The sequence below is a fragment of the Myodes glareolus genome, chromosome 2 (genome assembly GCF_982192425.1).
Source record: "Myodes glareolus chromosome 2, mMyoGla1.1, whole genome shotgun sequence".
Taxonomy (NCBI): Eukaryota; Metazoa; Chordata; class Mammalia; order Rodentia; family Cricetidae; genus Myodes; species Myodes glareolus.
The window spans coordinates 101,488,890-101,502,131 of NC_142027.1; the positions used below are offsets into that span (position 1 = coordinate 101,488,890).

Below are 13,242 nucleotides of genomic sequence, written 5' to 3' on the forward strand. Positions count from 1 at the left end.
GCATCATTTTCTTCTCAAATCATTCATGCTCAAAAATGCAGTCATGTATTGAATTAAAGTCTGCAATCACTCAATCTCCCAACACTTGGGGCATACAGCCTTGTCATGTGAAGAGGCCAAACACTTAAAAGATGCTAAAATTCTCTATTTTCCCATACTCTAACACAAACAAAAATGAATTCATTTGTCTGATCTTTTCTCAACTCAAAAAAATTTTAATCTAATTAGTGAAACTTGGCAAAGGGCATTTTTGATCATTTTCTTTTATTTCCTCTCTGCTGAGAACTAAAAGGGAGTCCTGTCTTCTAATAGAACGTTGTCAATGCCTGAACCACTCTTCCTTACTGTGCTTAAAAAAATATTTATGTCAAAAGAACTGTAATCATAAGTCTGCCAAATGAAACTATAAAAATATCCTAAACATATGAAAATATAATTTTGTTTACACATTTTATGCAGAACAAAGTGTTAATCTCAAAAAGAAAATATAACCTACCTCAGTTCTTAAAAAGACAACTCTATATGATTAATGAATACTTACAGAAACGAAAAAAGGTTTCTCTGTCGTCTACAGCAAGGTGAGCCTAGCTGAGGGAGAGAAAAGGAACCGGACCTGCTGCCCCACAGCCTCAGGCCAATCGCCTCTGGCTCTAAATGACAACACCTCTTCCTGGCCATTCTAATAAGGGTTTTATTGTCCTATGTGACAGGAAGTATGGAGACAGACTACAAGGGGGATTAATCCAACAAAACCAATCACCCACAAGCCTGTGGGCTTAGAACTCAGTGGGCTAGCCATCACAGCTCAATAAAGCCCAGAGTAAGGAAAAGAACCATATCCTCTGGGTATTTCCGGTGGGAAAACTCCCCTCAAGAAACCTCTCTGGGAGCAGCCTTCAAGTGGCCCTCCTCTGGGACTGACGATAGGAAAGTGGGATCACCCAGACTACCCAGACTGGGTGACCAGGACCCTGTCCCTGCTGGGGAGATAGCTTCTGTACATGGTTCTGTGCAAAAGAAAGAAAACAGGGTGGACTTGTAATAGGGGACCAAACACAGCAATGATCACAAACTACCCAAAAATAGGAAACAGAGGAAGGAACAGGTAGACCAATCCTTCTCATGCCCCCATTCCCAAAAATGGTAGGTACCATTTTTATGGTTTCAAACCACAGAGCATTATTTAAGTATTGCTTTATAGAAAAGAAAAAAATTACTTAACTCCATCAGCCACCCTATATTTAAATCAATTCTAGAAATAGCTAAATAGTTAGTGCTTTAATGAACTCTCATATTATCAAATTGTGGCTTTTAAAGAACCTCCAGAATGTGAAAATAATAAATACAACCCAGATGTTCACTAAAAAAAGAGAAAAAGAAAACAAGATTGTTTTTACTTCATAGCAACCAAATAGGTCAACGCATTTCCTCCTTCCGAGAATCCTCGGGAGACCACAAGCGCCACTCCAAGAGCATGTGTTTCATATGCGTCTGTCTGAAGAAATAGGAAATGCCGCTGTCCAAAGTAAATGAGGAATATTATATGTTCCCATGAAAGTGAATTAGGAACCGCAGTGAGCCTGTTTTCTCCCTGTTGCCAAACATCTGGATGAAAACAGGGGAGCAGCTATCAGTAATTACCTTTCAGTCATCATCAAAACACTTAGTTCTATAGTAAATTGCTGGTTTTATCAATTACAGAAATAAGTTTGTTAAAAGGGGGATGGGAAGGAACCTAGCCACTGACAACAGCCCTGCTGAGAGCTTACAGCAGGGCTTTACAGTCCCCTATTTGAACAGTGCTCCTGCTGACTTCCTAGGACTGAGACAGCTGAGCAAGTCAACTTTCTCTGTGAAAGTACATACAGAATCATCTTAGCCAACTGGGTTGACGCGAGTGAATCTCTCCTAATATTTACATAGGGCGGAAAGACACTTATCCGAAATAAATAGCTTACTGGACTGTCTCCAGGCAGAGTATACAGCGTTTCTGAATCCCAGAGTCTATCCTATCACACCATTTAAGGGTCAGACATCAACTTTAAAGTTTTTAAGCACAGCTAATTTCAAAAGTCAGATGGAGACAAGAGATATTTTCCACCCTTACTTAAATCATTTACTGTTTTCCCAAAAGATCAAAACACTTTATGTATCTTCAGTAGATTTTAGAGTAGATTGGCAAAATCTACTGTTAAAAAAATTCATTTTAAAGAGTTGGATGGAAAGATGCACAGAAGTTAAGTACATTTACTTACTGCTCTTGCAAAGGACCCAAGTTCAGCTCTATAGGTGGCTCGCCTCAGCCTTGTGACTCCTCTAGCTCCCGGAGAGCTAACACCTTCTTCTGACCTATGCCAAAACACACACTCACAATTTTTTTTGTGTGTGTGGTTTTTCGAGACAGGGTTTATGTGTAGTACTGGAACTCGTATTCTATGTGTAGACCAAGCTGGACTCAAACTCAGAGACCCACCTGCCTCTGCTTCCCAAGTGCTGGGATTAAGGATGGACACCACCACTACCCGGTCACAATTTTTTTTTATTAAAAAAAAGAAAGAAAGAAAAGAAATCTCTACCAGATGTGGTGATGCACACCTTTAATCCCAGCATTCCGGAGACAGACAGGCTCTATGAATCTGAGGTCAACCTGGTCTACAGAGCAAACTCCAGGAAAACAGGACTACATAAGAAGAACTGTCTAAAAAAAGCGGGGGGGGGGCACTTTAAAACTATCCTATGTTACAATAAACCCACTTCCTACAAGAACTTCTGCTAATTTCTTTAAACTCATCTACCTCTTTCCAAGGGGTGACTCCTACCAGTTTTGTTGAAACAACAGCACAGTATGCACACCGACACTCGCAGCATAAGGAACCACTGCTGGTCCTCATGCAAACTGACTTCTTCCTAGACACAGACACACACACACACACGCACACACACGCACGCACGTGCACACACACACACACACCGCACCCCTTCCCGTTCCTGAGTTCTAAAAGCTCTGCCTCTCCCTCTATCCTACTCATCACAGACCAAGCTTTCATTTCAGCCATAGATCCAAACAGCCCAAAGGGGCCTGCCTGACAACCTGAGTTGACTGTCAGGACACACACGTGGTGGAATCAGACCTACCCACCATGATCCGCTACACACACACATACACACACAGGGAGAGAGAGAGGGGGGAAATGTGGGAGTGAGGGAGAAAGAGAGAGAGAGAGAGAGAGAGAGAGAGAGAGAGAGAGAGAGAGAGAGAATTTTAAATATTGAAAAGCACAGAAACTAGTATCAGATTCATACATGGAAACACAGAAGACATATCTAATTACATGCAATCAAAGTTCTAGAAGGAATCAATGAAGAGATAATGACCAAGAATTCTGCATATCTCATTTAAGATCAAGCTTTGGTATAGCTCTACCAAAAAGAAAAACAGCAGCACCAACTAATCCCAGGCAGGACAGATTAGAGGAAGATCACCTCTGGGCGCAGCACAGTTGAAAGGCGAACAAGAAGACAGCCAAAGGTGAACTGGGGAGAGAGACATACTAGCTTCAAGGGAGCAGTGAGATTTCGCTGGTTCCTCCATAGGCACCCTGTGTGGCAGTCCCTCACAATGGATGAAATGGTCCCTTCCAACATCTTGGGAGTGAACTTCAGAACCTACAATTGTACACTCAATAAAAACAGCCTCTGAAGGTAGAGAAAGCAAAGACATTTTTGACAAAACACACACAGGAATCCTCTCTTCTGCTTTCTAAGCCTACTCACAATAAGCTAAAAACCCAAAGTCATCTTCAGCTCTGAGGTTCCTGCACGGCCAAACCCTCCAAGCTGTCAGTGTGTTTGTCTGAGCCTCCAAAATACATTTCACTGCTAGAAAAGCACCAAGAGTTATAGCCATGAGGCTAGAGAGACGGCTCAGAGGTTGGGAGTTCCAGCTGCTCTTCCAGAGGTCCTGAGTTCAATCCCAGCACTCACACAAAGGCTCACAACCATCTATAATAGGATCCAATTCCCTCTTCCAGTGTGCAGACGTATAGCCAGACAAAACTCCCTTATACTTAAAAAGAACAGGCCAGGAAGTGGTGGCACACACCTTTGATCCCAGCACTTGGGAGGCAGAGACGAGTAGATCTGTTAGTTCAAGGTCAGCCTGGTCTACAGAGTGAGTTCCAGGAGAGGTTCCAAAGCTATACAGAGAAACCTTGTCTCAAAAAAAAAAAATTAAAAAAATAAAATAAAATAAATAAAAAGAATTTAAAAAGTACAGCAATGCATCTTACTCCTGAGACAGACAGACAGACATTTAGCAGCCTGAACAGGAATGGAGCTGAGGCTGCTGGGAAATGAGAGTAGTACTCACCAGCTCCCAACGAGAAGGCAATCTGCTGGAATCTAGGAAAACTGAAATCAGGCTTATAACTGGTGACGGCCACACCAACAACAGACCCAGAAAGCCGTGCCTGTTTATGGAGAGAGACAGGCCTGCAGAGCTCATCTCAGTGTTATCTATAACCACATCAATGGAGAATCAACACGTCAGAGTTCAGCACAGGACAAAGACAGAATGTGAGAGAAGTTTAAAGAAACAAACAAGATCTAGGAGTCTATATACCATTATGTGGGTCATCTTACATTTACAAACAAGCTGCCAAACCTCCATACAGTTGACACCAGTTTTATCATTAAAAAGGAGAGACTTACATAAATACACACCTATGTCTAAGCATGAAAAACACACAACAGGGCCCCACAGCAAATTTTAACCACTGCCTCTAACCCACAGAAAATGGCAGCGAATAGGACCAGAGTTTGCTACATACCTATAACCACAACTGACTGAGATCTGGCAGACGGCTCAGCAGTGAAGTGTCTGCTGCCGAAGACTGAAGACCTCCAGTTCAGGTCCCAGACACCCACATAAAGTTAGTCATGACCCTGTACATGAGCAGGCCCAGTGCTGGGGAGTCAGAGACAGGCAAATTGCAGGAGTTCCAAAGTCAACTGATGAGCCCTGGGCTTAGTGAGCAGCTTTATCAAAAGATAACATGAGGGGCTGAAGAGGTGTCTCCGCAATTAAAAGCACCAGCTGCTCTTCCAGAAGACCTGGGTTCAATTCCCAGCACTCATACGGTGGCTCACAACTTCAAACCCAGGGTGAAGTTGTGCCATCTTCTGGCCTCTGTGGGCACTGCATGTATATACATAAACATTCAGAGACATAGATAAATATTCAGGGAAACACAAACATAAAATAAAAATAAAGTTTTTAAAAGATAAGGTGGATTGTTGGAGAGATGGTTCAGCAGTTAAGAGCACTGACTGCTGTTCTAAAGGACCTGGGTTCAATTCCCAGTACCCACATGGCAGCTCACAACTGTCTGTGACTAAAGGGTCCAGCACTCTTACACAGATATAAATGCAGGTAAACCACAAATGCAGGTAAATGCACATAAAATAGAAATAAATAATTTTTAAAGAGATAAGGTGGAGAGCCCTTGTATAGTCCTTTTTTATGTGTATCTGTGGGTCTATGTGCATATGTATAAGAAACAGACATCAACCTCTGGCCTCAATATACAGACATGCATCTAGATACAGACCACACCAGAACAATTCTACCAAGGACCTGATGTGCACAGACACACAGAGCTGTATTTTAGATCAGCATCCATGTTACGAGGCTCACAACCACCTATAACTCCACTTCCAAGGGATCTAACACTCTCCTCTGGCCTCTACAGATACACAGACAGACACACATACATATAAATTTAAAAAATACAACTTTTTTGAAAGGCAATGAGTTATACAAAGGTCAGATGTAGTGGCAAATACTTTTAATGCCAGCACTTAGGAGGCAGAAGCAAGCGAGTCTCTGTGAGTTACAAGACAGCCAGGGATATATAGTAAGAACTTGTCTCAAAAAACAAACAAACAAAAGACAAACAAACCTACAAAGGGGTCAAGGAGAACAAATGGATTTTTTAATTTAACATACATTAAAGTATGTAAATTAGTATATATATACTAATAAATATATATAAATATGTTCAGTATATACTAAAGGAAAGACTGTTAAAAGTGGGGGAGAAACAAGATTTCTGACAGACTGCACGCGGCCCACAAAGTCTACAGAGCATCCTTTCTGAACTTGAACCCTTGACAGACCTTTGTAGCCCACTAGAGGATGTGGGCCATGGCAAGGTCTGAGGGCAGGAGTCCCATTAAGGTGAGGGCAGAGCAAATGTAAGTGATGGAACATACTCTGGCTGTGCTGTAAACAAGGATGAGGAGGAGCTGGTGGGGGAGGGTGTCAGAAGGCTAGGGCAGAGAAGGGAAAGACAGAACTTTATGTTTGATGAGCACCTAGAAGAATGGCACTGCTGTAAACTGAGATAGAAGGACAAGCCTCTGCTATATACTGAGATGGAAGGACTTATTTGCAGTAATACCTAAAATCATACCACATACTGTCAACAGCTATTAAACTAATTCTGAGCAACAGGACATTACACATAGTGCTTGCTGGTTTGCGGGACTTGAGTCAGAGTCTCACTATGTGGACCAGGCTGGCTTGGAGCTCACCAAGGTCTGCCTGCCTCTGCCTCCAGAGCACCACTGCACTGGTTGTTTTTTATGGAGGCGACTCACGTGTGTCTTTCTTTCCATCTCCTTTTACCTCTACGCCCTGATCCAGCAAGCACCTATACTATCACCTGGACCACTACAACTTCCTCCTTGTGCCCACAGCCTCTATCCCTACCCAAACCATTCTTCACTAGGGACTCAGGAACACATTTCTTAAAAAGGCAAAGTGGGCAATAGCTAAGTATATAGACTCAAGGCAGGTTTAGTAGCACAAGTCTTTAATCCCAGCAGTTGAGGGGCAGAGGCTGGGGGATCAAGACCAGCATGGTCTACAAAGGGAATCCCAAGCCAGCCAAGGCTACATTGGGAGAGCTTGTCTCAGAAAATTAAGCAAACAAAGACTAAAAACTCAAACAAGAACATAGATATTATGGCTCCACTACTTACCAGCTGTGAGATTTGAAGCAAACTACTTAGCGTTCCCATTTTTCTATCTGTAGCTAGTAATTCTTGGAAGAGTAAATAAGATATGTAAACTACAGGAGACAGGACCTGACAAAGAGCATACAGAAATTAGCTAAAATTATCGAAAGATAAATCTAATGTTGTTGCCCTTTGTAAAATGGGCTTCCTGTACTGTAAGTGAAATCTGCTGTAGGCTGCTCCAAGCCACACACAAGGCTTGGCCTGGATCACCGGCCCCATGGGCTGTACCTAAAGGAGCCCTTCCTCCAAGAAGCTGTTCAAGCCAAGGGTTTTCTTCCACCTCCCGCAATGCTTCTATGCCCCACCTCCAACGCCCTCCTTGTCACCTCTTGATCTCTTTCAACACATTTAGAATAATTTGTGGTTATTTTAGAGATCGATTTACCTTTTAAATCTGTGTCCCCATGCAAACATAAGCTCCATGAATTTCTGTCCAGACCTTACTCATGGTGACAACCCTTGTGCCAAACATAGGGACTGCCACCTGATAGGGACTGTATTAATATCTGAATTACTGCTAGAGCATGCTCTGTGCGGAATCTGAAAGCATCTATCCCATACACTTCTTAAGCTCTCAAAAGTAGAGTGGTTCCTAGTTTCCTACAAACACAGCGAATGCACACAGGGAGCACACTGTACTACACTTAACAAATATTTTATCTTACACAAATTTCCTCAAAAAGGTGGCTTTGAAATATCTCTTTGTAAAGGGAGATGTTTTCCTTTCTCTTGTAGAGGTAGGTTTGTATTTTGTTTTGTTTTTGGCACTTAGGTGTTTTGTTTTCTTTTGTTTTGTTTTGTTTTTGAGAAAGGGTCTCTCTACATAGTCCTGGCTGTCCTGGAACTCACTATATAGATGAGGCTGACCTCAAACTCACAGGAATCCACTTGCCTCTGCCTTCTGTATTGGAATTAAAGTTGTGTCCCATCACACCCGGTTTTGTAGGGATAGTTCAATTTTGTTTTAAGAAGACTTTATTCTGTAGGCCAGGCTGTTCTTAAAATCCACTGTGTAGTTCAGGCTGGACTTAAACTCACTGCAACTCCCTTGCCTCAGCCTACAAACACAAAGATTACAGGCATTCACCATGCCAAACAAAAAAGGGTGTTTTCTAACCAGCACAGCATATTATTTTTCCCTGACACTTCTTTTCTAATTTTAGCAAAGGAGAAGACAGACTTATTTCAACTTAATCCAATTTCAAGAAATAAAAAGGCAGAGAAGGCACCATTTCCTCCCCGCTTAAATTCATCAGCCTCTCTGAACAGGTGATTATTGTTCTTGGTTCCTTGTTGAACCTTCCACAAAATGGTCATTCATATTCAAGCACTTCCTTTAAAAAAAAAAAAGAAAGAAAGAAAGAAGAAACTAGTACACAATGCATATTTTCCTACTTTGCTTTTGTAATTTGAAATGTCACAGTGGTCTTTCTGTGTCAACTCATTTGCCTCTCTCCTCGACTTTGTAACTTCAGCCACCATCCCTAGGTTAAGGTTAATTCTCCCCAGTCTCTTGCTAATGGACATTTAAGGTAATGAATAATCTTTTGCCTTTACTGCCTTACACAAGTACAAATGTATCCTCACATTAAACAAGTACAAATACAGCCAGTGGTGGTGGCAGCAGCACACTCCTTTAGTCCCAGAACTTGGGAGGCAGAAGCAGGTGGATCTCTGTGAATTTGAGACCAGTCTGGTCTACATAGTGAGTTCCAGGACAACCAGGGCTACACAGAGAAACTCTTGGGGAAAAAAAAATACAAGTGTAATGGATTGCCATGTTAAAATTCTAGAATTGAATTGTTGAGTCTGAGGACCTAAGGTGTGATTTTTAAAAGCTACTGCCCATTACTCCTATTGACCTCAGGGTCTAAACAGCAAAACAGTCATCTCTTTAAGGCTCTAAAGCAGAGGGAAATTGGTGTAGGGAATTGGTTACACATGTGGTAGAAAACCAGGAACCAGTAAGACAACGCAGAGAGCAGGAGGAGCCACAAGCTCTCCCTTCTGTTGGAAGGCAGAAGGCAGAAGGCATTTCCAGAGCTTGGGGGCTAGGAAGGACAGGAGCTCCAAGAGCAGAGACCGGTGGCAGGCAGGAGCAGAAGTCTAAAGAGCAGCTGCAGAGAAACTGCCTGAGGCAGAACGGCTACAAGAGAACCTGGTTTCTTCTTTCTGCCCCCATCTACCCCAAAAGCTCCCACCTGCCAAACCCAACCCGGGCAAGACCACTCTCTAAGAATCTAGGAAATGTATCTGCAGGAGGGAGTCCCTTCCCAAGGGAAGGGCAAGAAAAGGACCTGAGCCACCAGGACCTAGAGGACATTAAATCTTCTTGAGAGCTGTGACTAAGTTGCACTGCCACCAGCAAAGGCTAAGATGGTCTTACCCACACTCAGTTTTCAAACTTTAGGCTTAGCACTGGTCAAACACGCCAAAGTTGGGCTCTCCACCTAGCTTTACTTTCATATTTATTTTGAATATCCTGGGCTTCAGAGCACAGCATCAGCATCCACACAGATGGAAGTGCAGTGGTACAACTCATGTCCATTACTTCATCTGCCCCAATGGTGCATTCAGAAACATGGCGCAGGTCATGGCAAGGAGCCAAATTAGCCAGTTATTTCCTAAGTAGAGGCTAAGTTCAAGAACTATTCTAGAAAATCTGAAAGGCACCCAGTGCCAAAGGAAGTTAAAAAAAAAAATACCTTAACTACACTCTGCACACATTACAAGGAACAATGTGTTCTTGTAATCTTGTACCCCCACTTGCTCCTCCTTGTAACCGCCTTCCAGCCATTCATACGCCATCCTTTCCTTATCTTGCATTGCAAAGAACAAATAATTAAAGCCTGGACAAAAAGTTCAATTATAAAAACTCAAGTAGGAATCAATTTCTGAAGTTCCTTTTACCTGACCAACACACAAACAATAAAAAGATCTTTTAAATTATCCTCAGCCTCTGCTATAACTACTATTTGAATTTAACTTTTACCTTCTAAGCAAGCAGAAACAGAGTTCCCAGATGCAGATTAAAGGTCTCTCCTATACTCTAACAATATGCCAAATAATGCTATGCTTTGTAACTCCCTGGTAAGAGAAATAGTTTTATCAAATTTTAAAAAAAGAAAGAAAAAACATCAATTATTTTTAAGATAAAGCAGTTTTTGAAAATGGAAATGGGATTGCTACCAGAAACTGTATGTTAACGTCAACCCTCCACAGATCAAGAGTTCTATAGAAGTCCATCAAGTTCATACAATAAGTATATAATGACTCACATTTCAAAATTGTGAAAGATTTTCACTTGGTTCAAAATCAAATACTCTAAGATTGCCAAAAGTACCTGTAAGTGTCTTTCCACACTGTAAATAGGAAAAGATCTTGATAAGTCAAATCAATAGAAGTTAAAAAGTTGTTTTCTACCATCTAGCACTGTCTGGCATTTCAGAAGAAAAATGGATAAATCTCTTCATTGTTGAATGTCCCAGAAAGGTGAATCAAACGACACTGTGCGTCTACCACATCATTTACAAGCTGTTTTTTTTCAAATTTGAAAGTAATGCATGTATTCTTATTGAAGAAACCTAGGAAATGTAAAAAGAAAACTCCAGAGAGCTACCAGTGTTTACACTGTCTAGACCAGAATGTATAAAATAACTACTTATTCTGGGTAACTTTTTTAAATTGTGTGTGTGTGCAAGCTTGTTGCTGCTTGCCTATGGAGGTCAGAAGACAGCTTACTGGCGGCAGGTCTCTCCTTCCACCTTATGGCTCCTGGAGACTGAATTCGGGCTGTCAGGCTGTCTTGACAGCAGGCCTCTTAATTACTTATTTTAAATGTCTCATCAAAGTAATCTTACCTGATGGGCATTACTGTTTCTTTTTTTTTTTTCTACCATGGAATGAAGTATCATCGACTGCAACATCTTTTTTAAGGGTGCTTCTCTGGGGTACAGTCTCAAGAGATATTAATAGCCCAGAGATAGTTTTAAGCCCTTTTGACATATAGTATCATCCTTTGTTATAATTCTCAAATTCTATGAACTGCTGAAACACATTGGCTTCTAAGTTTTCTCCCTGTGTGTCTGGCTTTTACCTTCGAATCCTTCACAAGTGTGGACTCACAGGTTCTGGAGTACCTGAAAAGCAATCCCAAACCAGCTGGCTTCCTAAATTCCAATGTCAACTGTTTAACTAGTGCCACTGTCTTTCCTAAAGTACTACGTCAAAGTGTGATATAGGCGAAAGGCAAGGCATCCCCAGGGATCTTGTGTCTCCAGCCCAGCAGCCGGTATGTAGGAGGGTTTGTAACTGGGTTCCTTCTTTTCATAAACAAAACACCCACTCGGTGCAACTGTGCTACCCCTGGCTTTTACTATGAGAACTGAACTTGGCAAATGCCAAGAAGGGTGCCAACTTCCTACCAGCCCGGCCACCTCGTTTCTTTCAGGGGAAAAAAAAAAAATAACATCTGAGAAGCTCTGGAATTCTAGAAGGCACCTTGATTAACCACTTCACGGGGAAGCCTTCAATACTGCTGATTCTTACAGGCAGCTGTTCCAGCAGCCTGTAATTAGGACCTTTTTTTTTTCCTTCTTCCCCAAAACACTCCCTTATTACATGGGATTCTGATCATTCTGTCAGCAAAAAGGAAGATCGTTACTCAAAGTCCAGACAGCTCCAACTTGGGGTGTTTGGGTGAAAATAAGGGGAACTTAACCCTTCGCGTCCTCAATCAACGACCCACTCCACATACGGAGACTCTTTATTGTTTTGGAAAACCAAATTCACAAGATGACACAATAATTTGTATTCCACTGAGTAGTTTACAACCAACAGCACGTTTGCAGCAGGGTGGAACTTAAGGCACAAACAGCCTGAGCAACACCGAGCACTGATAACCTCTCCTGGAGAGGTGTGTGCCACACGCACCTGCCCCGGAGTCTTACGCCTAGCTGGCTGTGGCTCCTGAGTCCCACCCTCGGTTTTAAAGGGATCCCATCTGATCCTTTTAATTTCTTAATTATATTTTCCCTTTGGTAGTGTTGGGGATTAAACTCAGGGTCTCGGGCATGCTAGACATGGATTCTGTCACTGAGCCATTTATCCCTCCTCTTTATTTTTACACCTCCCTCCACCCCGTAACATTTTTTTCAATTTGATAAAAATGCATGCTCAGACTCGGACTCGGGCAGTCTGCCCCTCTGGTCGCTTAATCCATTCGCAGCGAACACTTCTGATTAAAAACCAGAGACGCGGTCATGATTTCCAACCTTCCCCCTCTCCCCGATGGATACCCCTGAGACATCCAAATTGAAAACTTTGCCCTCCCCATTATTTCCCACGAGCTGCCTAGCTCCAGCCACCTGAGGAGAGCTGAAAAGAAGCGGGGCCCGTCCGAAACAGCTGGGCTCGGGAGGGCGTGGACGCCCTTGGCGATGAGACGCTGAGAAGGTCGCCCCGCAATGTGCCCCTACCCCGGAAAGGCGACCTGGAGCTGCGCCGCGGAGACCCCGGCTTCGAACCGCCGACCCGCGACCGCTCTGGGAGACGACCCCGCGGTCTCCGACATGTCCTCATACCAGGGCTGCGAAGCCTGCGCCCCGGCCTCACGCCGCACACCTCCCCACGGTCGCCGTCACCCCACCCAACCCCCGGCCCCACACCTCAAGCCTGTGGGCTCTTCCACAGCGCGACCCCCGGCCTCCGGGCTGCCCAGCGAGCGGGCCACACCTCCATCACTCACCGCTGCCGCCCTCACCGCCACCGCCTTCGTCCATCTTGAGGCCACTCCCCGCCAGCCGGCGAGCCCGGAACCGGCGGGAGCGACAGGGCTGAAAGCCGTGATCAGGAGAAGCAGCCGCGGAGGAGAACCGTGGAACTACTCAGCGCGCGCGGCCCGGGTCGCGGCCGGGCCTCCTCCGAGGGCCGGGCGGGGCCTCACTGCTCGGGTACAATCACGTGATGCAAACCACGCCTCCTCCTGCCGGTGTGGGCGGAGCCTAGACGCCGAGCGGTCCCGCCCTCTAAACCCCGCCCGGCCTTGTAGTAGCTGCAGTAGCTGCTAGCCCAGAGACCTGGATCCTGCAGAGCAGCACACTCCCTCAAACCTCCGTTCTCACGCTCTAGGGCATCCTGGAGACGAAAACTTGTCAATCG

At 43.8% G+C, this 13,242-nt stretch overlaps 1 protein-coding gene across 2 annotated transcripts in view; it reads right to left on the reverse strand.

Moving 5' to 3' along the window:
- Cyth3 (cytohesin 3) overlaps positions 1–13,009 on the reverse strand; it is a 98,147-nt gene extending 85,138 nt beyond the window's left edge. The window contains exon 1 of one of the 2 annotated variants that reach the window (XM_048436802.3): positions 12,830–13,009. In XM_048436802.3, coding sequence (XP_048292759.1) covers positions 12,830–12,863 — 34 coding nt within the window. In that variant the 5' untranslated portion in view covers positions 12,864–13,009. Of the gene's footprint in view, positions 1–4,369; positions 4,392–12,829 lie in introns of those variants that run through there. The other variant, XM_085683771.2, reaches the window with a different exon arrangement.
- Between the last annotated feature and the right edge of the window lie 233 nt (positions 13,010–13,242).